At 45.5% G+C, this 24,996-nt stretch overlaps 1 protein-coding gene across 3 annotated transcripts in view; it reads right to left on the bottom strand.

Moving 5' to 3' along the window:
- Window positions 1-2,740: 2,740 nt before the first annotated feature.
- LOC147700358 (uncharacterized) overlaps window positions 2,741-24,996 on the bottom strand; it is a 70,708-nt gene continuing 48,452 nt past the window's right edge. For 2 of the 3 annotated variants that reach the window (XM_086935718.1, XM_086935719.1), the window contains exon 4: window positions 2,741-7,265. In XM_086935718.1, coding sequence (XP_086791844.1) covers window positions 4,873-6,141 — 1,269 coding nt within the window. In that variant the 5' untranslated portion in view covers window positions 6,142-7,265 and the 3' untranslated portion in view covers window positions 2,741-4,872. The remainder of the gene's footprint in view (window positions 7,266-24,996) is intronic. The other variant, XM_086935717.1, reaches the window with a different exon arrangement.

The following is a 24,996-nucleotide window of genomic DNA, read 5'->3' as shown; positions in this document are numbered from 1 at the left end:
AGGAAGTGGTATAATTAGGCTTTCCTGTTTTCAGTGTCTATTTTTGGTAAATTCTGGTGGTGTTTTTTCAGTGTTTTCCAGTGATTTCAATACCTCAAAAAAACAGTGCTTTTCAGTGGTTATTCATTTTTGAACCGTAAAAAAAGAACTGAAATGGAGTTTTACCGGTGTTTATGGAACACTTTGCTTTTATTATTGCTTGCTTTTTTCATTGATGCATAGTATATAGACAGTCTATGTACAGTGTATATGAGGTCCACATACATTTTTACAAGTCAAAGGTTAAGTCAGCACTTTCAGAAATTTGCCTGAAAAGGGAGCCTCTGTGCAAGGCACACCTCTTGAACTGGGTACAGCAAGAACGTTTTGGAAATGAGAAATTTCTGGGGGTGTTGGGCACTGTAGGCAAGGCAGACAGTTCTCATAGTTCATTAAGAATCAATGTGTTGTCATTTGAAGAAAGTGAGAGCTGGGTGACATGTTCATGGTTTTGGGCACTCCTCACAAATCACGTAGCATGATGGCACGGCTATGAGTAAAGCTAGGCTAGTTTTCACTGCTATTTTTCCCCCTCAGATTTATATAGTGCTACCTCGACCTGAAGGTATTGCAGCGCTTCACATGAGCACCTGTTGCGTTACACAAGGGCACATTCATTTTTGTTAGGGACGGGTAGATTACGTGATTTGCCCAGAATCACAGGATATTGAGCATCATTGCCGAGACTCGAACCCCGTTCACCAGATTTGAGGTCCACCGCCCTAACCATTAGACTACATCCTCTGCTGCTGTTATTTTCAAGGTTTATGGAAAAGTCTATGCTTTGAGTGTTTGACTTTGTGAAGTTGAAATCTTGCCATTGCAGCATCACACTGATTAGAAAAACATGTTTTGTAAAAGAATGATAACTGGTTTGCTATTTCAGCCGTAGGTGCCTATCAACATGATCGGATAAATACAACTGAAGAGTACCAGCAAAGTGCGATCAGAAAGAAGCGCTACTATAAATAAAACTCCTGCTCCCCTCATCTACCCCAGCCCCCGCCTGCTGGACTTCAGCACCACTCTCGGCGTGAAGGATGGCCGGGTGCTCTGCAATAAGCCCAGAGAAAGACAATTTTATCTTTATTAGTGTGCGATTTCTCCTTAGTAATAAGCACACTTCAAATAATTTACGTGCTGTCCGTAATAATGAAATTATGGAAATGCCAGACACTTATTCAAACAAGTCACCATTACCAAATTTTAAACTAGATAGCCTGTGGTTTTGGAGCCTTTGGAGAATGCCTTCCTGAACTAACAACATACTTTGAATGGTTACAAGTGAATTAGCTCAAGTAGTAACTAAAGATGGAAACGTACCCCTGTACTTGTTATGTTTTTTTTTATTCTGTAGCACAGAGTGCTTTCCGCACTACAGGAGAACACACCAACAAGGTTAACACATGGCTGGTAGCACCATGCTATGGTAGTCCAGTCCAGAGCATCCTTCTACCATTAGAATGTGGCGAGAGAGTGAGCTCTGGGAGGAGGGAATTAACAAGGAGACCCTTCACAGTACCGACTCCGGAGCATCCTGCCACCGTTAGAAGGGGGTGGGAAGGTCAGTTACGGGGGTTAGGGGGAGGCATGAGGCTAACAAGGACACCCTGCACAGCACTGACACTACGGCATCCGGCCATTAAAAGGGAGAGGGTCAGCTAAGGGGAATGGGGGCTAACAAGGAGACCCTGCCCAGCACTGACTCCACAGCATCCGGCCATTAAAAGGGAGAGGGTCAGCTTCCAAGCTCCCTGGTGCAGCTGCCGACGTAACTCCCCGGGGGGAGGCTGAGCCCTGCAATCTACAGCACGTTACTGCAGGTGAGAGAAACGGTTGTTTTTTGTTGAAGGAAAAACACTGCTTGGTTTTTATTAGTGGAAGAGAATATGGGGCAGCGAGGGGAGGGGCGCCCGGCCGCGGTCTCTGTGGAGGCGGCTGTTCTTCTCGCCTGCACACACTTTGAGGCTCAACAGAGCCCCCAGGGACTCTGATAAGGGGCAACAGAACAACAAAGCCTCATTAAGTGAATGGTCTTTTTAAAGACCTGTTAAGTACTCTGGTGTGGCCGGCCGCAGTTAAACAGACAAAAAAACACCGTTGATGGACAGAATGCAGAACAATGTCTTACATTCACCCCAGTACAAAGATCTGGGCCTAAAACCATTGTTTTTTTGCACTCCACCATTGTTCTGCATTCTGTCAATCAACTGTGATTTTTGCAGTTAAACTGACGGCAGACCACAACAGCTCCTCTCCCCCCCACGTCAGCTATGAAAATCAGTGACACTCGGTTTAAACCGGGTCACCTGATTTTCATCCAGAGGTGTACTGTCATGGAGAGTCGGTTTTAACCGAATTCCGGACAGCCGAGGTAAAATTTATCGGCACCTTTCCGTAGTATGTTCTGCTTTTCTAAAAATAAGTTTCATGTGGGTATGCTACAGTCTAATCTTTTGAACCTGTGATGCACACACTGCTTCTCCTGATATTTATCAGAAATAGAAGAAATGCATGTATGTCCCTGAGACCATTCCTGTGCCCAAGTGTGCACTATAGACCGAGTGCCATGAAAGTAAAAAATGCTGTTTATTAAGGGAGAAATGTATTAACATGTAATCCTTTAAGCAATATTCTCAACAAAGCAGAATGACAATATCTATGCTAAAGTGTAATCTGTACACAAAGTAGAGAAACATGCTTGAAACTGGATTGTTATTTATAGATATGACAAGATTACCAACAGTAAGTAAAATCAAACATTTAAAAAAAGAAAAAATGCATTTAGATTTTTTTTCCTATTAAATATAAATAGTAGGACACCATACGGATGTCCAGATGAATCAATGTCATGTGGATGCTGTGTGACAGGATTTCATTGAATATACATTAGTACATTGCAGGTATTGAAATCATGGTTCTTTTTCAATAGAAACTGACAGACCTCATTATCATGACTGTTAAAAGAAAATTCAAGACTTGAAAGGTTTCTCTAAAATGGGCTCATCTGACCACTCTACACATCATAATGCCCCCCAAAAAAGAAAAAAATACATAAAAATATACTCTTCCATTTATAAGCACGTACATTTACCAGATCTGAGCAATGACATAAGATCATACTTTAATAGAGGAAAATCACATAGTGGTTAATCCAGTAATATGAATCGGGTTCTGGAGGCATTTCATGGGTCTATATGAAACATGGATTTCATCAGCAAGTGAATAGCCTCAAACCAGTCTGCAGCGCTTTACTATTGCGTTTTGCTGATTCAATATTCCAATGAAAAAAATTCCCCTTTATATAGACTTCAATTGCAGTTTTTAATAAACAATTACATTTGAAAAACAATAAAAACTATTCAACCCAACTGCCATAAAATAATCATGTAATATAAATATAAAACATATAATATAAAAAATACAAACTGAATAACATTTATGACATGATCCTTCATTCCAATCTAAGGAATCTGCTCATATATACAAACCGCATTGCCTTTGGTGTTGTTTTTATAACATCATCAGTACCCCATGATGAAAATGTACATTGAAATATACCTGGACCTTAATGTTTACATTATTCATTAAGGCCTCCACCATCCGCATGTACATGAATGGAATAGAAAAATGTGCCCCATGGTAACAAAGTTTAAGGTTCCCAACATACCGAGTAATCAGAGAGCCATCTCTTCTTACAGCATGCACAAGGCAACTTCCACAGTGGTAGGGTAGTTTCAACATATTATTGTGTTTTTCCAAAGCTAGAAAGCACAATAATTGAATCTTACCTGACATTCACAATTTCTAGACATGGTTTCTTCATAAACCTTGTAATTCTGCAAGGTGAAAGAACCCTCCCATGTTTACTGTAGCCAAAATGATTTTCTTAGATGTGTTGCTGAAATGACTTATAATTTCATAACAGCCTCCCTCTTTGGGGAGAGGATGTGGCCTAACGGCTAGCGCAGTAGACCAAATCTGGGGAACCGGGTTTGTGTCTCGGCAACGACGCTCAACATCCTGTGATTCTGGGCAAATCACTTAATCTCCTTGAGCCTAACAAAAATGGATGTGTCTTCATGTAACTCAACTGGTGCTCATGTAAAGCGCTTTGATAACTTCAGGTCAAGTTCACGCTATATAAAACTCCGGGGGGAAAAACACACATCGTATTTGATGCTTATGTATGAGTTTTCCTGTGTATATTCACCCAAGCACACATAGTTGCAAAAAAGCATGGAAGCCCTTGTCACATCCCTCCAGATTTTACTTCCTCTTTCTGTGTTCACTAATTAACAACTATGCATAATAAATTATAAAAGCCATTCACTTATTTACATCTGCAGGAGGTGTCTTACGGTTTATGAACGACTGAAACAACCTAGATATTTTATGTTGTTTTTCCTATGTGTGATTGCTGGTGGCATTTTAGGTATGTTGAGCTAGCAAAGCCCATTCCACCTTCACTGCATTTGTATGATTTGTCTTCTGTATGCCTTCACAGATGGATGGTTAGGATTGATTCTTGAGCAAATCTCTTTTCACATACACTGCGTGTGTGTGTATTTCTCAATTGTGTGTTAGCTGCTGACACTTTAATTGAATGGATTTACCAAACCTCTTTCAACATTCATTGCATTTGCATGTTTTTACTTCGGAATGCCATTGCAGAAGGATGGTTAGACCTGATGCTCTGATTAAAGTTTTCCCCCTGTGTGTTAGATGGTGCTTCTTTGGATGCGTGGATTTACTAAAGCTTTTTCCACATTCACTGCAAGTGTATGGTTTTTCTGCTACATGCATTGTAAGATGGATGCTTAGGATTGATGCTTAAGTAAAGAAATTTCCACATTCATCCATGTGTATGGTTTGTCCTCTATGCATGCGCTGGTGGATCTTTAAAGTTGATAAATGAGCAAAGCTCATTCCACATTCACTGCATGTGTATGGTTTTTCCCCTGTGTGTGTTCGCTGGTGGCGCTTTAGAGGTGTGGAGATACTAAAGCTCTTTCCACATTCACTGCATGTGTATGGCTTTTCTCCTGTATGCTTTCGCACATGGGTGGTTAGGTGTCCAGCTTGAGTAAAGCTCTTTCCACATTCACTGCAAGTATATGGTTTTTCTCCTGTATGCTGTCGCAGATGGATGGTTAGGTCTGATGCTTGAGTAAAGCTCTTTCCACATTCGCTGCAAGTGTAAGGTTTTTCCCCTGTGTGCATACGCTGGTGTTTCTTTAAATTTGATAAAAAAGCGAAGCTCTTTCCACATTCGCTGCAAGTGCATGGTTTTTCTCCTGTATGCGTTAGGTAGTGGCTCTTTAGATTTGAGGATGTACTAAAGCTCTTTCCACATTCTTGGCATGTGTATGGCTTTTCCCCTGTGTGTGTCAGTTGGTGTCTCTTTAGATATGTACATCTACTAAAGCTCTTTCCACATTTGCTGCAAGTATAAGGTTTTTCTCCTATATGTGTTAGGTGGTGGCTCTTTAAATTTTTAGATGTACTAAAACTCTTTCCACATTCTTGGCATGTGTATGGCTTTTCCCCTGTGTGTGTCAGATGGTGTCTCTTTAGATATGAAGATCTACTAAAGCTCTTTCCACATTCGCTGCAAGTATAAGGTTTTTCACCTATATGTGTTAGGTGGTGGCTCTTTAAATTTTTAGATGAACTAAAACTCTTTCCACATTCTTGGCATGTGTATGGCTTTTCTCCTGAATGCTGTCGCAGATGAATGGTTAGATCCAATGCTTTAGTAAAGCTCTTTTCACATTCACTGCATGTGTATAGTTTTACCTCTATTTGTTTTCCCTGATGGACATTTAGTTTTAACAAATCAGTAAAGTGTTTGCTACATTCCCTACAAGGATATGCTTTTTCCATAGTGTGTGATTGCTGATGGAGCTTTAGTTTTCCTGAGAAAGTAAAGCTCTTTCCACATTCACTGCAGATGTAAGGTTTTTCTGTGTGCATTTGTTGATGGATCTTTAGGTTTGCTGAGAGAGTAAAGCTCTTTCCATTTTCACTGCCTGTGTCTGTATGTTCTGCTGTATGTGTTTGATATTTGCCCCACAGAGCCGATGACTCATTAAAAGTCATCTCACATTCATTACACCTAAATTAGCTTTCTGTTTGGCTGTTAGTGGTGGCAGTGTGGGGATTAGAAGGTATTAAAACTCTTCTCACAAACACAGTACCTTTATGTTATTTCTTTGGTTTTTAGTTGTTAATGAACTCTTAGTTGTGATGGATGAGGAACCCTAGTGCCACAATCCATATATCCTCAAGCATTTTCCCCTGTGCAAGGTTGGTGATGCTACTTCAGTAATGAGTAGCCAAAGCTCGTCTTACGTTGTGTGTATGTTTTTTCTTTGGAGTTTAGAGTCTAAGCGTCGGTTATATTTTGGCATAAATCATGTTAATGTGTTTGCTGACTGATTATTGTGGTTCCTGAATCACTAAGTATATTTTAATCTTCACTGGGTATTTGCAGTAGATCTGTTCTTGCAGGACTGATAACATATGTATGATATTTCCATCAGGAGCTGTGTTTTCAACCTGCGTTAACAACTTTCTAAGCTGTGTGCAAAGGATAAAACTCACAGCTTATCTAAATAGTCTGTTTCTTGGACGATATTTATGAAATACACACAAAGAACAAAAACCAATACCAAGTCGTTATGCTCTAGAATAATGTTCTGCATTGCAAGTAGCCAAACACTTCTTTCTTTTAACTTTCAGATGTGTGCTTCACGATTCACATTTTGTATACCTATGTTTTGTATACCTTTTTCTAGGGATTGTAAGGTCGAGCTAAAACAACGTTTATGATGGACTAACACCATAGTATTGATATTGTCATATTAGAGAGTGGAGCACTTTTTATAACTATCTGATCATTATCGAAGATAAAGGGTGGTATCTAGCATGTTTATATTTTGGATGTGTTCTGGCAGTGTCATATTTGTGATTTTACTTTATTTGGATGTTTTGGGACCAGCAGCATAGATGCCCTCAGCCTCTTGAAGCCGCCGGATTGCACTTGATGTTCCTGCAGGATACGTCTGTTCATGTACGAGATTCTCTGTCTCCTACTGAGTTGTTCTATTTCGAATTACTGTTTGGCATAATTTCTGGTTCTTCACGAGTATCAGATAGCTTTCCAGTATTGTCATGTTTTCTTCAATACTCTTCATCTTATTACAAGTTCAGGAATCTCCTCTCTGTGGATACAAAAATACCTGTAATGTCATAAACTATAAGCAGCAAAGTGTCTGAAGAAATGTTTTTTTTTTTAAATCTAACACTTGAATACATTTTAGCCACCGGTAATTACTCTAGGTTGCAATGCAGTACATCTTTTTAGCTAACTGTGCCACTATCCACAATAATCATTCTTACGGAAATCGGCATTCATTGATCATGCTGCAAGAAAATAGAACAGCCCAATTTGGGGAGAGGATGTAGCCTACGGCTTGAGCGGTCTACCTTGAAGCTGGGGAACCGGGTTCGAGTCTCGGCAACAATGCTCAACATCCTGCACATTCTGGGCAAATCACTTAATCTCCCCGGGCTTAACAAAAATGAATATGTGCATCTGCAACGAAACTAGTGCTCATGTAAAGCGCTCGGATACCGGATATCTTCGGGTCTAGTTTGTGCTATAGAACATTTTAAAAAAAATATGTACTAGAGTCCACATTCATTTGAATAGGAACATATGCAACAACACATAATGGTGTTGACCTTGGCCTTGGTCAGTGAGTTGTGGCTTAAGTCCTATGCCACAGCAAGACAATTAATTAGTACATTTCACTTTATCATGTTAGTAGCTTAGGAAATAATAATGTTACAATGAAAATAAAAACACAACAGAATCATTTTCAGGACAAAAAACTAATCCTAGAGGGAAAATGAGAATTGGGTGGCATGTCAAAGTGTATGTTGTCCATACGTTCACTGACAAAGACAGCGGCCAAGCAATGTCTATATGATGCCAAAGCGCGATTAGTGGGGCTGCCACATTTCAGTGTATTACTGCTTCCTGCTGCATGCACAGAGATTGGCCATGTGTTCAATAATTGTGGATTTATTAGGTTCAACACAAACAGTTTAGAGGGAGGACAGTTCTTAGTGTTTGCAACCTTACCATAATTAATTAAGTTCTTTTAACACTGTCCACAATCTCAAACAAACTGCTGTCAACTATATGGGGTGCCATTAGATTTCGATGTGATACATATGATGCACAGATCAATTAGGAAGCAACCAAATCTGCTAATCAGTTCCAAGTAAGATGTGTAAGAGTAACTGAGGCTGACTTGAACAAGACTTATGCACAAGTTAAAACAAATTCTGGAAGTGCCAGATTTAAAATGACCAAGAGTATACTTGGCTCCCAAGTAGCTACATGAGATAGGTTTGTACCAGGTAAAGAAATCGCAGAGCAGATTTTTATCCACATATTGTAGTCTAGCTCATTGCTAGCACTCTACTGTGAGATAACAGTAAACTCATTGAAAGGTGTTTAAAGAGACAACAATTTTTGTATTTCCCCTGCTATCAGGTTGGAGAAGAATAGCCAAGCACTGGTTAGACTGATCAGGCTCAGCAAGTGGCTTAAAGCTGCTGGTCACTGGAGTGTTGCTGAAAAAATTCACATGCAGCACACAGGAAATTACCCTAAACTTAATGAGCAATTGGGGAGATGATTCAAAATACTGTCTTAGGCGATGTATGTCTAAGAAATGTTTCTTTCCTGAAACACAACGCAGCCTAGTTTTATACCTGACAGTCTTTCTTTAGAGTACCCTTTTAAACAATTAGTGTAACTGATTTAGAACTATTACACTTTTCTAGGCTGTAATTGATGACTTGTTGGTTTGGTAGATCACCCACTTGATACTATATTTGATGCTTGTATTTAAAGATTATTAAAATACAATACAAACAAAATCTGTCAATGCACCTGAAAACCAGAGCTCAGAAATCATCAAACAATACTCAAAATACTTACAGAAATGTCTAGTACTTTAAGAGAACGGAGCACCTTCTTGCTGGTGCATTCAGTGCTACTAAACCTATCAACTAGAAAATGTATTGCTAACTACAGACTTCTCTCAACCCAACCTACAACTACTCACAAAAACAGTAGCAGATAGTGATAGAGGGTATGAATCTACAAAACAACTAACAACAATGACATCAAAGACACGGAGCACCATACAAGACCAAAGAGCAGCATACTACAATGTAATGGTAACCTGCAGACCCAGCAGCAGAGACACAACCAACTGCAACCACAAACAAAACATATCCTAAAATGTATGGCCTCATGTGAGGTTCAAGATGCAACCCTCCAAGACATGTGGGGAGGATGTAGCCTTACAGCTAGATTGTTTACCTCGAAGCTGGGGAACCGGGTTCGAGTCTCGGCAACGACGCTCGACATCCTGTGATTCTGGGCGGATCACTTAATCTCTCCGTGCTTAACAAAGAAATGAATGTGTCCATCTGTAACGAAACTGGTGCTCATGTAAAGCGCTCTGATACCCGATGTGTCGGGTCTAGTTCGCGCTATATATAACTATTAAAAAATTAAATAAAACATGTGGGTGATAAATTGCAATAGCTCAGATGGTAGGAGACCATGCTTTTGGGTCACAATAACTTTGGGCCAGAAACATAAAAAGGAAAAGCAAAAATAGCAGTATTGTAATTAGCATTGAGTGGCAGATGCTGTTTTAAGGTTAGAATGCAAGATCGTTCAACTGGGAAACAATGCAACGGCACATTCATTAAAAGGCACTTTAATTGTTTTATGTCACAGTATACAAAAACTTCAAAAAACTTATCATACCCATTATGTGCTAGCCTTTGTTATGATATGCCCAGAATGCCCTGATCCTGGTCATACAGCAGTCATTATCAAGATGTGTCCAAACACTGCATTAAACTGCTGGAGTGTGGAGTTATTTACACAAAAAAACACCCAAAGGGCAAAATGCTAGTGAAATCTACATGGCCAATAAAGAATTTCACCTTTCAAATCTACTTCCTAAATTAATTATGTTTGAGCAAAAAAAGCATTAATAGATTTCTATTTTGTTTTAATAAAATTAGCACACATTAAATGCTTTGCAACAATGCTCAACTCAAATATTTTGTAATAGAAAGTGCTATTATTCTTGTTTGCGCAAAACATACAAACACATAACATAAATGCTGTGTAATAGGTAATTTCAGGTAGCTTTGTAATCTCTGTACACAAAGCAAGATGAGGCCCATTTAATCGGACAAGCTGCTCTGAAAATTATGTAATTAACAGCTCCTGTATCAACAGAGAAGGGCACCCTTGACCGTAATGTGCACAGCAACCATTGTCCTTATAACCAAGGTTGGGAAGTCTGCAGACTGGTGGGACTTCTACAGGCTGATATCTCTGCTTAATTCAGACAACAAATTACTGGCAAACCGACTGAGAGGGGTAATCTTGGATTTGAAATACCCAGACCAGGATGAGTTTATGCCACATAGATCAATCACATTGAACATTGCCACAGCAAAAGGAATTAGGGCTCCGTTGGCAGTAGCCTCACTGGACACCAATAAGGCGTTTGATTCAGTGAAATGGCCCTTCTTAGTCGGCATTATGAGCAAGATGGGATTTGGTTCCAGCTTCTTGAAATGGGTCAGGTTGCTCTATAACACTGGTACTCATAGTAACGGCCCGCGACGCCTTCACTGGCGGTCCGCGGACCTTGCCTTGCCGTTTCCACTGCCGGCAGTAAACACAGAAGAAGACTGCAGGAGCATACGTAGTGAATACCTATTAATTAGGTATTCACTACGTATACTCATGCGGCCATCTTCTCTGTTTACTGCTGATCTCTGTGACGCCAGGGCACCTTCAGAAAGCTTCCGAAAAGCCCCTTTAAAAAAGTCGGTGTAAGCGCTTTCCCAGCTGACTTTTAAGAGGGCGGTTTGGGAAGCTTCCTGTTTGGACAGAGACAGATAGAGACAGAGACAGATAGAGGCAGAGAGAGACAGATAGAGAGAGGCAGAGACAGATAGAGAGAGGCAGAGACAGATAGAGAGAGGCAGAGACAGATAGAGAAGGGGAAGACACAGATAGATGCAGAGACAGATAGATGCAGAGACAGACAGAGGCAGAGACAGACAGAGGCAGAGACAGACAGAGGCAGAGACAGACAGAGGCAGTGACAGGCAGAGACAGGCAGGGACAGACAGAGGCAGAGACAGACAGAGGCAGAGACAGACAGAGGCAGAGACAGACAGAGGTAGAGACAGACAGAGGTAGAGACAGGCAGAGGAAGAGACAGACAGAGGTAGAGACAGGCAGAGGAAGAGACAGACAGAGGCAGAGACAGGCAGAGGCAGACAGACAGAGGCAGAGACAGGCAGAGGCAGAGACAGACAGAGGCAGAGACAGACAGAGGCAGTGACAGGCAGAGGCAGGCAGGGACAGACAGAGGCAGAGACAGACAGAGGCAGAGACAGACAGAGGCAGAGACAGACAGAGGTAGAGACAGACAGAGGTAGAGACAGACAGAGGTAGAGACAGGCAGAGGAAGAGACAGACAGAGGCAGAGACAGGCAGAGGCAGACAGACAGAGGCAGAGACAGGCAGAGGCAGGGACAGACGGAGGCAGGGACAGACAGAGATAGATACAGAGATAGAGACAGCGACAAACAGAGACAGATAGAGGCAGAGACAGGGGCAGGCAGAGACAGAGACAGGGACAGAGACAGAGAGAGGAAGAGACGGATAGAGAGAGGCAGAGACAGACAGAGAGAGGCAGAGACAGATAGAGAGAGGCAGAGAGAGATAGAGAGAGGCAGAGACAGATAGAGAGAGGCAGAGACAGATAGAGGGGGGAAGACACAGACAGATAGACACAGAGACAGACAGAGGCAGAGACAGATCGAGGCAGAGACAGACCGAGGCAGAGAAGGACCGAGGCAGAGACAGATAGAGGCAGAGACAGATAGAGGCAGAGACAGGCAGAGGCAGAGACAGGCAGAGGCAGAGACAGGCAGAGGCAGAGACAGGCAGGGACAGACAGAGGCAGAGACAGACAGAGACAGAAAGAGGCAGAGACAGACAAAGGCAGAGACAGACAGAGACAGGCAGAGACAGACAGAGGCAGAGACAGGCAGAGGCAGAGACAGGCGGAGACAGACAGAGGCAGACAGAGATAGGCAGAGGCCGAGACAGGCAGAGGCAGGCACAGACAGAGGCAGGGACAGATAGAGATAGAGACAGACAGAGATAGAGACAGCGACAGATAGAGGCAGAGACAGGGACAGGCAGGGACAGAGATAGACAGGGACAGGCAGGGACAGAGATAGACAGAGACAGGGACAGAGAGAGGAAGAGACAGATAGAGAGAGGCAGAGACAGATAGAGAGGGGCAAAGACAGATAGATAGATACAGAGACAGAGACAGACAGAGGCAGAGAGACAGAGGCAGAGACAGACAGATGCAGAGACAGACAGAGGCAGAGACAAACAGAGGCAGAGACAGACCGAGGCAGGGACAGACCTAGGCAGGGACAGACCAAGGCAGGGACAGACTGAGGCAGAGAGAGGCAGAGGCAGAGGCAGAGAGAGGCAGGGACAGACAGAGGCAGGGACAGACAGAGATAGAGACAGCGACAGACAGAGACAGATTGAGGCAGAGACAGGGAAAGGCAGAGACAGGCAGGGGCAGACAGAGGCAGGGACAGACAGAGACAGATAGAGGCAGAGACAGATAGAAGCAGAGACATATAGAGGCAGAGACAGATAAAGGCAGAGACAGATAGAGGCAGAGACAGATAGAGGCAGAGACAGACAGAGGCAGAGACAGGCAGAGGCAGAGACAGGCAGAGGCAGAGACAGACAGAGACAGGCAGAGAAAGAAAGAGGCAGAGACAGGCAGAGGCAGAGACAGGCAGAGGCAGAGACAGGCAGAGACAGGGACAGACAGAGACAGAGAGAGGAAGAGATAGAGAGAGGCAGAGACAGAGAGAGGCAGAGACAGATACAGAGAGGCAGAGACAGATACAGAGAGGCAGAGACAGACAGAGAGAGGCAGAGACAGATAGAGAAGGGGAAAGACACAGACAGACAGAGACAGGCAGAGGCAGAGACAGGCAGAGACAGAGACAGGCAGAGACAGACCGAGGCAGAGACAAACCGAGGCAGAGACAAACCGAGGCAGAGACAAACCGAGGCAGAGACAAACCGAGGCAGAGACAGACCGAGGGAGGGACAGAACGAGGCAGGGACAGACCGAGGCAGGGACAGACCAAGGCAGGGACAGACCGAGGCAGGGACAGACAGAGATAGAGACAGCAAGAGACAGATAGAGGCAGAGACAGGGACAGGCAGAGACAGAGACAGGCAGAGAGAGGCATGGACAGACAGAGGCAGGGACAGAGAGATAGAGACAGCAACAGACCGAGACATATAGAGGCAGAGACAGGGACAGACAGAGACGGGACAGACAGACACAGAGAGAGGCAGAGACAGATAGAGAGAGGCAGAGACAGATAGAGACGGGGAAAGACACAGACAGATAGAGAAGGGGAAACACACAGACAGATAGATGCAGAGACAGATCGAGGCAGAGACAGAGACAGACAGAGGCAGAGACAAGCAGAGACAGACAGAGGCAGAGACAGACAGAGGCAGAGACAGGCAGAGGCAGAGACAGACAGAGGCAGAGACAAGCAGGGTCAGACAGAGGCAGGGACAGACAGAGGCAGGGACAGACAGAGATAGAGACAGCGACAGACAGAGAAAGATTGAGGCAGAGACAGGGACAGACCGAGACAGAGAGCGGAAGAGACAGATAGAGTGAGGCAGAGACAGATAGAGAAGGGGAAAGACACAGACAGACAGAGGCAGAGACAGGCAGAGGCAGAGACAGACAGAGACAGACCGAGGCAAAGACAGACCGAGGCAGAGACAGACCGAGGCAGAGAGCGGAAGAGACAGATACAGAGAGGCAGAGACAGATACAGAGAGGCAGAGACAGATACAGAGAGGCAGAGACAGATAGAGAGGAGCAGAGACAGACAGAGAGAGGCAGAGACAGATAGAGAAGGGGAAAGACACAGACAGACAGAGGCAGAGACAGACAGAGACAGACCGAGGCAGAGACAGACCGAGGCAGAGACAGACCGAGGCAGACAGAGGCAGGGACAGGCAGAGGCAGGGACAGACAGAGGCAGGGACAGACAGAGGCAGGGACAGACAGAGATAGAGACAGCGACAGACAGAGACAGATAGAGGCCGAGACAGGGACAGACAGAGACAGAGACAGACCGAGAGAAAGACAGAGAGACAGACAGGCGGAGGGAGAGAGAGACGGCGAGGAAGACAGAGGGATGTAGACAGAGGGAGGGAGAGGGAGAGGGAGGGAGAGGGAGACAGAGGGATGTAGACAGAGGGAGAGAGAGACAGAGGGATGTAGACAGAGGGATGTAGACAGAGGGAGGGAGAGGGAGAGAGAGACAAACAGACAGAGACAGAGGGGAGACAGACAGAGGGAGACAGACAGACAAGAGACAGACAGAGGGGAGACAGACAGAGGGGGAGACAGACAGAGGGGGAGACAGAGGGCAGGAGACAGAGGTAGGGAGGTAGAGAGGGAGGGAGACAGAGGGAGAGAGAGACAGAGGGAGAGAGGGACAGAGGGAGAGAGGGACAGAGGGGGAGAGAGAGAGAGAGAGAGAGAGAGAAAGAGAGAGAGAGAGAAAGAGAGAGAGAGAGAGAGAGAGAGAGAGAGAGAGAGAGAGAGATGTGTGAATGCCTGGTGTGGTGGCTCAGAAGACGAATGTGTCCGCTGCAGGGGCCTGTGTTTAACCTCATGGTCCCAGTTTTTTTTTTGCTCTAGCCCTTCCCCCTCTGCTCCTGCCCCCACCGGTGCGGCCCTTGGCCACAAACCACACTGTAAATTTGGCCCGAGAGAAAGTTTGTGAGTACACTTGCTCGGTACTAATCCTAGGGAGCAGCTCAAAGTCAATGGTGTCCTCTCTCAGGAATTCCCCATTAGAGAGTGGAATGAGGCAGGGCTGCCCCTCTCATCAATGCTATTTGTCCTAGCGATAGAGGTGCTGGTGGCATTGATTCGAGTTGACGCCCAAATCTGGGGCTGGAGATGGGATCATACATGTGAAGAAATGCTATCCCTCTATGCGGATGATATTCTATTGTACCTAGCCCACACAGACTAAACGTATTTTTTGTGGACAAGTGAGATCTTCAATATTTATGGGCACTTCTCCAGCCTTGGGATAAACTGGGTGAATTCCCAAATATTACCGGCGGACATCTGGAAGGGACAAAATACAAAAAAAACTGCTTGTTTTGAAGTCTGCTGTGGGGGATACGGGGAGGGGCTGTACATTTTATTGTCGATCCTCTTTTTAAAATTGTGGCTGGTTGAATTTTGCTCCAGGGAATTACTGGGAGTTATCAGAGGATGGGGCCAAGGGAAGTGAGGATTTTCTCCCTCGGCATTGAGCTATTAGAGCGGCCGCTTTTGTGCACTGTAGCAGTTTGCCCGGCAAGCCTTAAATAAGGGACGTGGCACGGAAGAGCCACTGGTGCAGCAAAGGCATGCCTAAGGCAAGACGGGCTGAGCCCTTTCGGGACCAGGAATGCTGCCCTTACCCCATCAGATAAGGAAACTTAAACATGTGGCCAATTACAAGCACTTCATACTCAACCATCCGCCTCCTGTATGCATGCCTTTGACCTTAATCTTCCATCCCAATCTTGCAACTACTACAGTTGGTTAGCGCAGCCTGGATTGAGTCATGCCCACGGATCTCGCATATCCTCCGTAGTAGTTTGGCATTTCTATCTAGACAATTGTCGCTCATTTGCTGCCCACAAGCTAGACATATTCGAACTTCTAGCTGAGGCTAGTCCGGATGCAATATTTCTCATGGAGACTTGGCTGTCAGAGGACTCTGGGCCCGATGTCACTCAAGCTCTTCCCTCAGGCTACCATATTATAAGGCTGCATAGACAGGGAAAAGTTGGGGTGGAATCGCTATTGTCTATGGGGAGTCACTTAATTGCACTTCATCTTTGTCCACCATCTCTAATTGTAAGAGCTTAGCTTTTTCTCTAACCTTCGGTCCTACCTTCACCTTTGCCGAATCCTCATATATAGACCCCCTATACCAAATTCCTTCAAACCCTCCCGGAGGCAGTTGCTGGGTTAGCTGTGGATAGTCCTAACTTCTCTTCACCCAGAGATATTAATCTTCACATGGATGACCTGCATGGTAGTGCCTCCTCCAAGATGATATTGCATGATATGGCCTTCCTACAGCTGCTTCATTAAATGTACAGACCGTCTAATAGTAACGTCATACTAGTGGCCTGGTGTTTTGCAATCCCTGGAATCTTCAGGACCACCCCCCTCCTCCTCTATCTTGGTCAGACCAATTTCTTATCCCCCTCTTATCCTTCCCATCTGGAATGGGATGAAGAGCTATGATGTCATCAGTAAAGCTGAATATAGGACCTCCATCAGGCCTCATCATGCAGAGATTACATTTTCGCAAGCCGCCTTCTACTCCACAAAAATCACTAACTCTTCCAATGACCCTAGGGAGATTTTTATTATTTTCGAAGACATCACAGAACCCTTTTCAGTCAGCCTTATACTTTGGTCGCATCCATTGAGCACTGTGGTGAATTGGCTGGTTTCTCCCTGAAAAAAAATCATGGACGTCTACTCCGTGTTTCTGAACATTTCTGATCCGATGGACCTTTGCTCCTGTAATTTTCCTCAGGATGCTTAAGAACGCTCCCTTTCGGGGTTTCTTGACCTCACCATGTGTTTGGTAAAAGAGCTCCTAAAAACTGGTAATTACTGTTCACCTTTGGATCCTTATGTGTCCCCACATCCTTCGTCAAGGGTCTGATGGTGTTGTCCCTGTACTAACAGAACTATTAAATCTTTCTCTGCCTTGTGGACGGGTCCCTCTCCAGTGGAAGCATGCGATTGTCAGATCACTCCTACCTTGACCCCTCCAACTGTAGTTATTACAGGCCTATCTCCCTGTTACCCGTAGTCGCAAAGCTACTAGAAAAACATGTTAATAAAAACCTTTCCGCTTTCTTCGAACATAAGGAACCCCTTCATTACATCCAGATGGGCTTCCGCCCTCTACAAAGCACGGAATCAGTACTCTTGGTGGGGGTCAAGAAAGTCAGGCAGCTCCTGGATCAAGGAGAATCCGCAGCCACCGTTCTGCTAGACCTCAGTGCTGCATTTGATACCATGGACCATCTCACTCTTGCAGAGGATTCGTGGACAGAGCATTCGATTGGCTTTCCTCTTTCTTGGAGAATCGCACCCTTCAGGTTCAGGATCAGTCCTGCCTTTCAACCAGTCTCCTGTCCTGCTATGGATGATCAGGGCTCCTCCGCGAGACCTACTTAGTTAAATTTCAATCTAAGTCCCCTTGCTGACACTCTTATGGGTTGTCGTTGGTTCATATGCCAACGACACCCAGTTGGTTGTGTCAATCCCCCCTGACTCTGGCTCAGGCCATCTATGTCCGACTCCTTGTCCTCAGGAAATAGCCAGCTGGATGGCTGGTTGTAAATTAATACTCAAGGAAGACTAAACAGAAGTAATGTAGCTGGGTAACAATCTCAGCAACTTTGCTCTGAGCCCCCTCCCACACTGTCTGAGCAAACTGTCCACTCAAAAAAACGCAATAAAGAACCTTGGGATTTGACTTAACTCCGGTCTTACCATGGACAATTAAGCCAAAAAACTTGCTGCCAGTGCTACGTCATCCTGAGAAGAGTGATCATTTAGGCCATTGTGCTTTCCTGACTCGACTACGGGAATGCCCTGCCTTTGGGCTCACCCCTCTATGTCACCCCTCTATGTCACCAGGAGACTGCAGAATGCTGCTGCACGCCCCCTGACAATCATTTCGAAACACCAATCGGCCACCAAGGCTCTGAGAGATCTACAGTGGCTTCCAGTGGAACACCAAGAGACTCTCTACAGTATTTACAGGGCAATTCATATAAAGGGTCCTTCCTTGTTGAGATTAGCCTCTCTTGATTTCTCTGGGAGCCCTCAGGTCTTCATCAGCCCACCTACTAAAGATCCACTTCCTTTCTGGCCCCCAGACTTTGGAGCACGCTACCACTGGAACTGGCCTACAGACCTAGCTTTTCTGTGACTGATCTTCAATCAATCATGGGTTTCTAAAGCGCTGCTACTCACCCGTGAGGGTCTCAAGGTGCTGAGGGGTGTGTGTGTGTGGGGGGGGGGGGGTTGCTGATTCATATGGGAGTGAAGTTTCAGTCAAACAGCCAGGTCTTGGGGTCCTTCCGGAACTGGGTCAACAACGCAGATTACCTAAGGTAGAAGGGTGGGATGTTCCAGGCGAGATGGGTAAAGGATCTTCCTCCGGTTCTGGTCTTGTGGATCCATGACACCGAGGCTAGGGTGAGATAGGCGGAGCGTAGTTGTCCGGCGGGTGTGTGGAAAGCAAGGCGGTGGTTGAAATATTCTGGTCCTGCATAGTAGAGGGCCTTGACGGCTTGAGCAAATAGCTTGAAGGCAATTCTCTTGTTGATATGGAGCCTGTGGAGTTGTTGGAGGTGATGTGTCATGTGGCAGGGATGTTGAGGACCAGTCTGGCTGCCACGTTTTGGATGTTCTGTAGCTCTCTGAGCTGTTTCTGGGTGATGCTGGCATACAGTGCGTTGCCGTAGTCAAGTCTGTTGTTGAGGAGTGCGTGGGTGACCATCTTTCTGTATTCTGTGGGGAGCCATCTAAAGGTCTTTCAAAGCTGGCTAAGCGTGTGGAAACAGGACGAAGATACTGCATTGATTTGGCTGTTCATTGGGAGCGAGGAGTTCAGTATGATGCCAAGGTTTTGTGCGTGGTCCGTAGGGGTAGGAGAGGTTCCTAGTGCGGCGGGCCACCAGGAGTCATCCTAGGCTGAGGGGGTGGGTCCCAGGATGAGTACTTTGGTCTTGTCAGAGTTGAGCTTCACGCAGCTGTCTTGCATCCAGGTAGCAACTGCCTTCATTACGTTGTTAAAGTTGGCACCTGTGGATTCGTTGGTGAGGTAGATGATCAGATGGGTGTCCTTGGTGTAGGAGACGATGTTGAGTCTGTGGTTTTTGATGATTGCTGCGAGGGGAGCCATGTATATGTTGAAGAGGGTGGGGCTCACGGAGGAGCCCAAGGGAACTCTGCAGCTGATCTCTGTAGGGTCTGAGAGGAACGGGGGTAATTGGACTAGCTGTGTTTGGCCGGTCAGGAAGGAGTAGATACAGTCCAGTGCCTTGTCATGGATGCCAGCGTTGAGGAGCCTCGTGATTAGGGAGCGATGAGAGACTGTGTTGAAGGCGTTCAGGTGGTCTAGTTGGATGAGGGCGGCAGTTTCACCCTGTATGAGGAGGGAGCGGATGTCGTTGGTGACAGTGAGGAGTGCGGTCTTTGTGCTGTGGTTGCTTCGGAAGCTGGATTGGGAGGTGTCCAGGACTTGGGCATCTTCGATGAACTCAGACAGCTGGACGTTGATGGCCTTCTCGATGACCTTGGCTAGGAAGGGGAGGAGGGAGATGGGTCTGAAGTTATTGAGGTCTGTCGGGTTGGAGGACGGTTTCTTCAGCAGGGGGTAGATCTTGGCGTGTTTCCAGTCGTAGGGGAAGGTGGCGGTTTCAATGGAGCAGTTTTATCTCGCTCCCTTCAGTGTTTATGGCAGCGCTGGGAGGCCTTCGCGTAGCCATGCGCTATATAAGACCTCAGGAATAGAATAGCATGCAGTGGTAGGAAAAACAGCCGCCGAAGGTTGATGCTTGGATTTTCTTCAACACTTTGCAGCAAAACCACCTCTAAGGGCCATGAACTGTAATTGGCACCATTTGGCAGGTTAGAACTACCAGAAGAGGAGTTCAGGGGTTGCAGATGAAGTCTTTGATGGCCCTGAGACTTCTTAACAGAATGCAAGCTGACACAAGCCCGTGGAGAACCTTGGCAAGCAGGATTTAGAAAGCAAAAGTCTAGTTCTTTCACTGCCCAAGACAGAAGCAGCAAGCAGTAGGTCTGCACAACAAAGCAACAAGCAGAGTGGAAGTTACCCTTCTACAGCATCCAGCTCTTCTTGGCAAAATCTCCACTTAGTATAAAAGTGTTCTGAAGTTATAGTGTCAAAGCTCCAGTACTTCTACTAGTTTCTGCCTTTGAAGCAGGCAAACATCAACGGAAAGTCCTTGTATTGCACATGATCCTGCCTTTCCCTGACCTGGCTCCAGACGCACTACAGGGGTAGGAGACAGCTCTGTGTGAGGACATGCACAGCCCTATTCAGGTGTCAGTGACCACTCTTCCCACTACTCTAGCTCAGGAAGACTCATCAGCATAGAGAAGGGTCATCAGGATATGCAGGGCACACCTCAGCTCCTTTGTGTGACTGTCTAAAGTGAATGCACAAGCAGCCCAACTGTCACCCTCCCTCAGACACGGATCAACAGGCAGGCAGAGGCACAGAATGGTAAAGCATGAAAATGCCCACTTTCTAAAAGTGGTTCATTTTCAAACAAGCAATTTAAAAACCAACTTCACTATAAGAGGTATTTTTAAATTGTGAGTTCAAGGACTCCTAACTCCAAGTCTCTATCTCTTCCCAATTAGAAGTGACACTTCTAAGAGGTTTACAAGGCAGCTCCAATGGTAACCTATGGTAAGGTAATATTTTATTTGTATATGATTAATTAAAATCTTTACAAAAATATAAATCGCCATCTGACAGTACAAATGATTTAAAATACAGCAGTTACTATTGTCAATTCAAGGTTGTTATCAAGTCCCGATGAGTCATTCAAGTTTGCTTGAATCTTTCCTTCATTAAATCAAAGAACTTCACAACCTGACAATTCGGTTAAATATTGCTGGAGGAAAAACACAGTTTAACTGCCTGCAGGTCCGAACGGCATGTGATCTAAAAAAAGGTAGCAACAGCTTATGCCTCAGGTCCATTAGTCTCGGGCAAATGCATATCACATGAATGATGTCCTCCTTGCCAGACTCACATAGGCGACATAGGGCAGAGGCGTAAGTTCTCTCCCATGGTGGCAGGTGCGGTAATATCGGGATAGCTCCAAGGCGCAGTTTCAGGAACTTTTCTTTGATTTTTATTTTCATCCCGATATTAAGATATGCTTGTGGCCGTGTTTTGCCGTAATCTCCCACCGTTATCCATCCATGCGCCCTGTTGGCTAGGTGTTTCTTATCTTCTATTGCCGAAATTATTCGAGCAGATTTTTTTGCCAACTTTTTGAAGGCCTGGTTGAAGTATTTCGGGGTTCCCAAGGCCTACACGCTCCAGAGATTACCCACTTACACACAAGAACTGTTGGCACGGAAACTGTAAAATGCAAAGAACAAGTTTATTAAGACCCCATGGGGTGGTGGTACACTCAAACAGCACCCTTCGGTAATGCAAGAGGTATCACACCGAACACCGGTGTGACCCCGTTTATATACATTTTTGGGGCAATAAAAGATAGGCGGCATAAGTTAAGACACAGTTTTAGAGACATATATGGTCATGTTTTGGGATACTGCCAGCTCATTGGAGAGTTTCAAACCCACTGGTCAGTTAGCGGCACATTCCTGAAGGTTTACGGGTCAGTGAGAACTGCGCATGTGTGGCTTGACCAGTACTAAAAATAGCCTGTTGCTGGGCAGATGAGAGTGGTCAGTGGAACGGACAAAGGACTAAAGGGCACGTCGGCCACGAGGCCGCTCATGGTCTAAGATGGCCGCTGCAACATTCAAGATGGCGTTTATCGTATATAGCCAAGTTAAGGAGGACAACGTGTAGGTTCAGCTAATCGCTAATCCGAACGGGCTAATTACGACAGACGACCCTTTTAGCGTTTAGCTGAATCTACCTCATAATGAACATAGTCTGGATGTTCGTCCTCGATGTCTATTAACATAATTTGTGTCACCTCTTTGTGTAGCATTATTTTGTCATGGGCAAGAGCTCGCCTCGATGGTAAGCAAGCTGATAGACACATTGAACATAAGGCAGGGCCACATTGGATACACAAGCATATAAAGAACATTGCTCCCACAAGTATACAGAGAATTGTCAACAGTTTCCAGCCCCAAGTTGCAATCATGGACCAGAACCATCCTGACAGTGTCCAAGTTCCATTGTCCGGGTGTATTTCGGCAGCTATTTTATGCAGCTTGGAAATCGCATCATACACAGATGGAGAATTATCAGGTACGTAAACACAACAGCTGCTTCCGATGATTCTACATGCCCCCCCCACGATCAGCCAAAACAACGTCCAGCACCATCCGGTTTTGGAGGGTGACAATTCTGGATATCTGCAGTTCTTCGGTAATATTCCCCAGGGCAATAGCAGTGTCATTCGCAACAGCCTCGACAACGCGAGTCAGCCGTCTTATTTTCCGGCTGTTCAATGCAGCCCCCACAAAGGAGAATAGTCCCAGATTGAAATCCACATACTGTTGTAATGCAGTGTCCGTTTGATCAATGTCCTCTAGAGCAACAGTTCGCTTAACTCTGTTCAAAACAAAATCGTGGTACAGAGTGTAGTCGTTGTGGTACATCGGAGGGGCAATGAATACAGGAGGTAGCACAAACGATACATAACATGTGCCCAACCACCCCACTGGAAGCTGATGGTACCCCTTCGTTCCACAGATGAAGTAGGTGTTTCGAGATGCAACAAATGAAATGCCATTCGGGCTATCAAACGTGAGAGTAATATTACATTCGCTTTTCCCCACTGCAATCGTGCCTTTGTTTCGGATACATAAATCGGCTTTTGTGGCAATGACATTTATGACATGAGCACTGGATACATTCACATTTCGCTGATTGCTATATATTCGTGGAGCAGATACATTATCAGGCCTGTATTCTTCCCACTCGAAACGTGTACCCTCAGCCCGGGGAAACCCATCCTTGTCATGGGAACATACTTTATTCAAACGGAAAAGCACCCCCCCTTTGGTTGGCCATCTCAAAGTAAAGAGGAGGGTGTACCAGGCATTGCATGACCCATTGTGCGAAAACGGGAGTGGAATAAGTGGGGTGCCCCCCCTCTTCTGGTGCCCAGGCAACATTCCACACACCCAGCAATTAGAGGTATTGGTCATATTATGCGTGTGGTGAAGAATCTGAATGAAGCTGTTATTTAAGTACGTTTGACGATGGCGTTCTTCATGGAATGGCAATGTAAAATGGAAATGTTCAGACGGTGCCGGGGTAGTCGGCAGCAAATGTTCACGTACAGGCACCACAAGTTCGACTACCCAGGCTATAACAGCTATCACCACAATAGTTAGAACAAAGAGGAAGGCACCCAATATTTTCTTGTCACGAGATGCCGTTGATGCCATAGTTCAAGAAAGTTTGTGCAAAGTCTCAAGTGGCACAAATTGTTCACAATGTTTTTCACAAATTGTCTCAGATACACGTGAGTGTATGCCTAAAAAAAAGAAAAATGCGGTGCTGAACTCCGAGGTAGCCGTTGTTTTCTTCTCCGGGCCAAGACGGGTGTCTCTACTCTGGCAGAACTGACCCCCCCCCTTGGAATTCCCGGTTTCCGTTTCACAAACCTGGAGCGGTAACCAACCAGTCTCAAAAAGGAACAAAAATCGTAGATTGTAGCGCTCTCTTCCAGTAGCAGATTGGTCCGGGAAGGCTCCCTCCACTTCGGCCGACGTCACAGCTGGGCTCTTTTCTTTCTCCAAGATCTCCTTATAATCAGTCAGCACAGCAGGAGTCACCAGATCCGGAGAGACTCGGCGACAATGTGTCGAATGCACCCACCGCTTCCTGTTGGTCACTCGTACTGCGGTGCGGGTCGCCAGGAGGACCTGCTCGGGGCCCTTCCACCTGGGCTCCAAACTGCTTGCTCTTTCAAACGAACGGACCATTACATGGTCCCCAGGGCGAAGATCGTGGCCTTCTCCAGTGGAGTTATCAGGGAGCGCTTCTCGAACCTGTTGATGAATAGAGAGCAAATCATTTGTTAATCGTGCCAAATAATCATTCATCATAACACAAGGCACATCATGTATTAATCGCGGCTTGGGCACCCCCCAGATATTCATAGGGCGGCCAAACACCACCTCATAGGGCGTAAGGCCAGTTCGTGAGTGGGGTACTGATCTGAGAGATAGTAGTGCTAGCGGCAATGCGTCTGGCCACTTCAATGATGTAGACGCCACGATTTTGGCCAGCTTAAGCTTCAAGGTGGCATTATACCGCTCGACCAAGCCTGCTGACTGAGGGTGGAATACAGCGTGGAACTTTTGCTGAATCCCTAACCCCTTCAGTACATATTCCACAATCTTTCCAACAAAATGGGGCCCATTATCGCTCCACAAAAATCTGCAAACTCCAAAGCGAGGAAAGAATTCCTTAAGCAACACCTTAGCTGTTGTCAAAGCCGTATTGTCTTTCGTGGGGTAGGCCTCAACCCATTTGCTAAAAGCACACACCACCACTAGGACATACTTCAGGTTATTGCAGCGCTCGAGTTGGATGTAATCCATTTGAAGCACTTCAAACGGTGCTGAAGGTGGAACGAACCCTCCTTTCGGAGTATGGGTCCCCTTCCCAGGATTGTGTTGCAAACACACCAGGCAGGTCTGCACTACTCTCTTTGCAGTATTTGCAATCTCAGGATGTTCCCAAACTCGTGTTAAAAGACGAGCGATTGCAAGAGCTCCGACATGGGCCAGTCCATGAGTCATCTGGACCATCGCCTGTAAGTAAGCCGCAGGCAATTTCCACTTCTCCATGTCTTTGCTTCTCCAACAACCTTCGTCATCTAGCACCCCATCTGCTGCCCAAGCCGCAAGTTCAGATTCTGTAGCTGATTTTTGAATATCC

This window comes from Lissotriton vulgaris, chromosome 8 (genome assembly GCF_964263255.1).
Source record: "Lissotriton vulgaris chromosome 8, aLisVul1.2, whole genome shotgun sequence".
NCBI classification, from domain to species: Eukaryota; Metazoa; Chordata; class Amphibia; order Caudata; family Salamandridae; genus Lissotriton; species Lissotriton vulgaris.
This window is presented reverse-complemented; position numbering and strand designations above follow the sequence as displayed.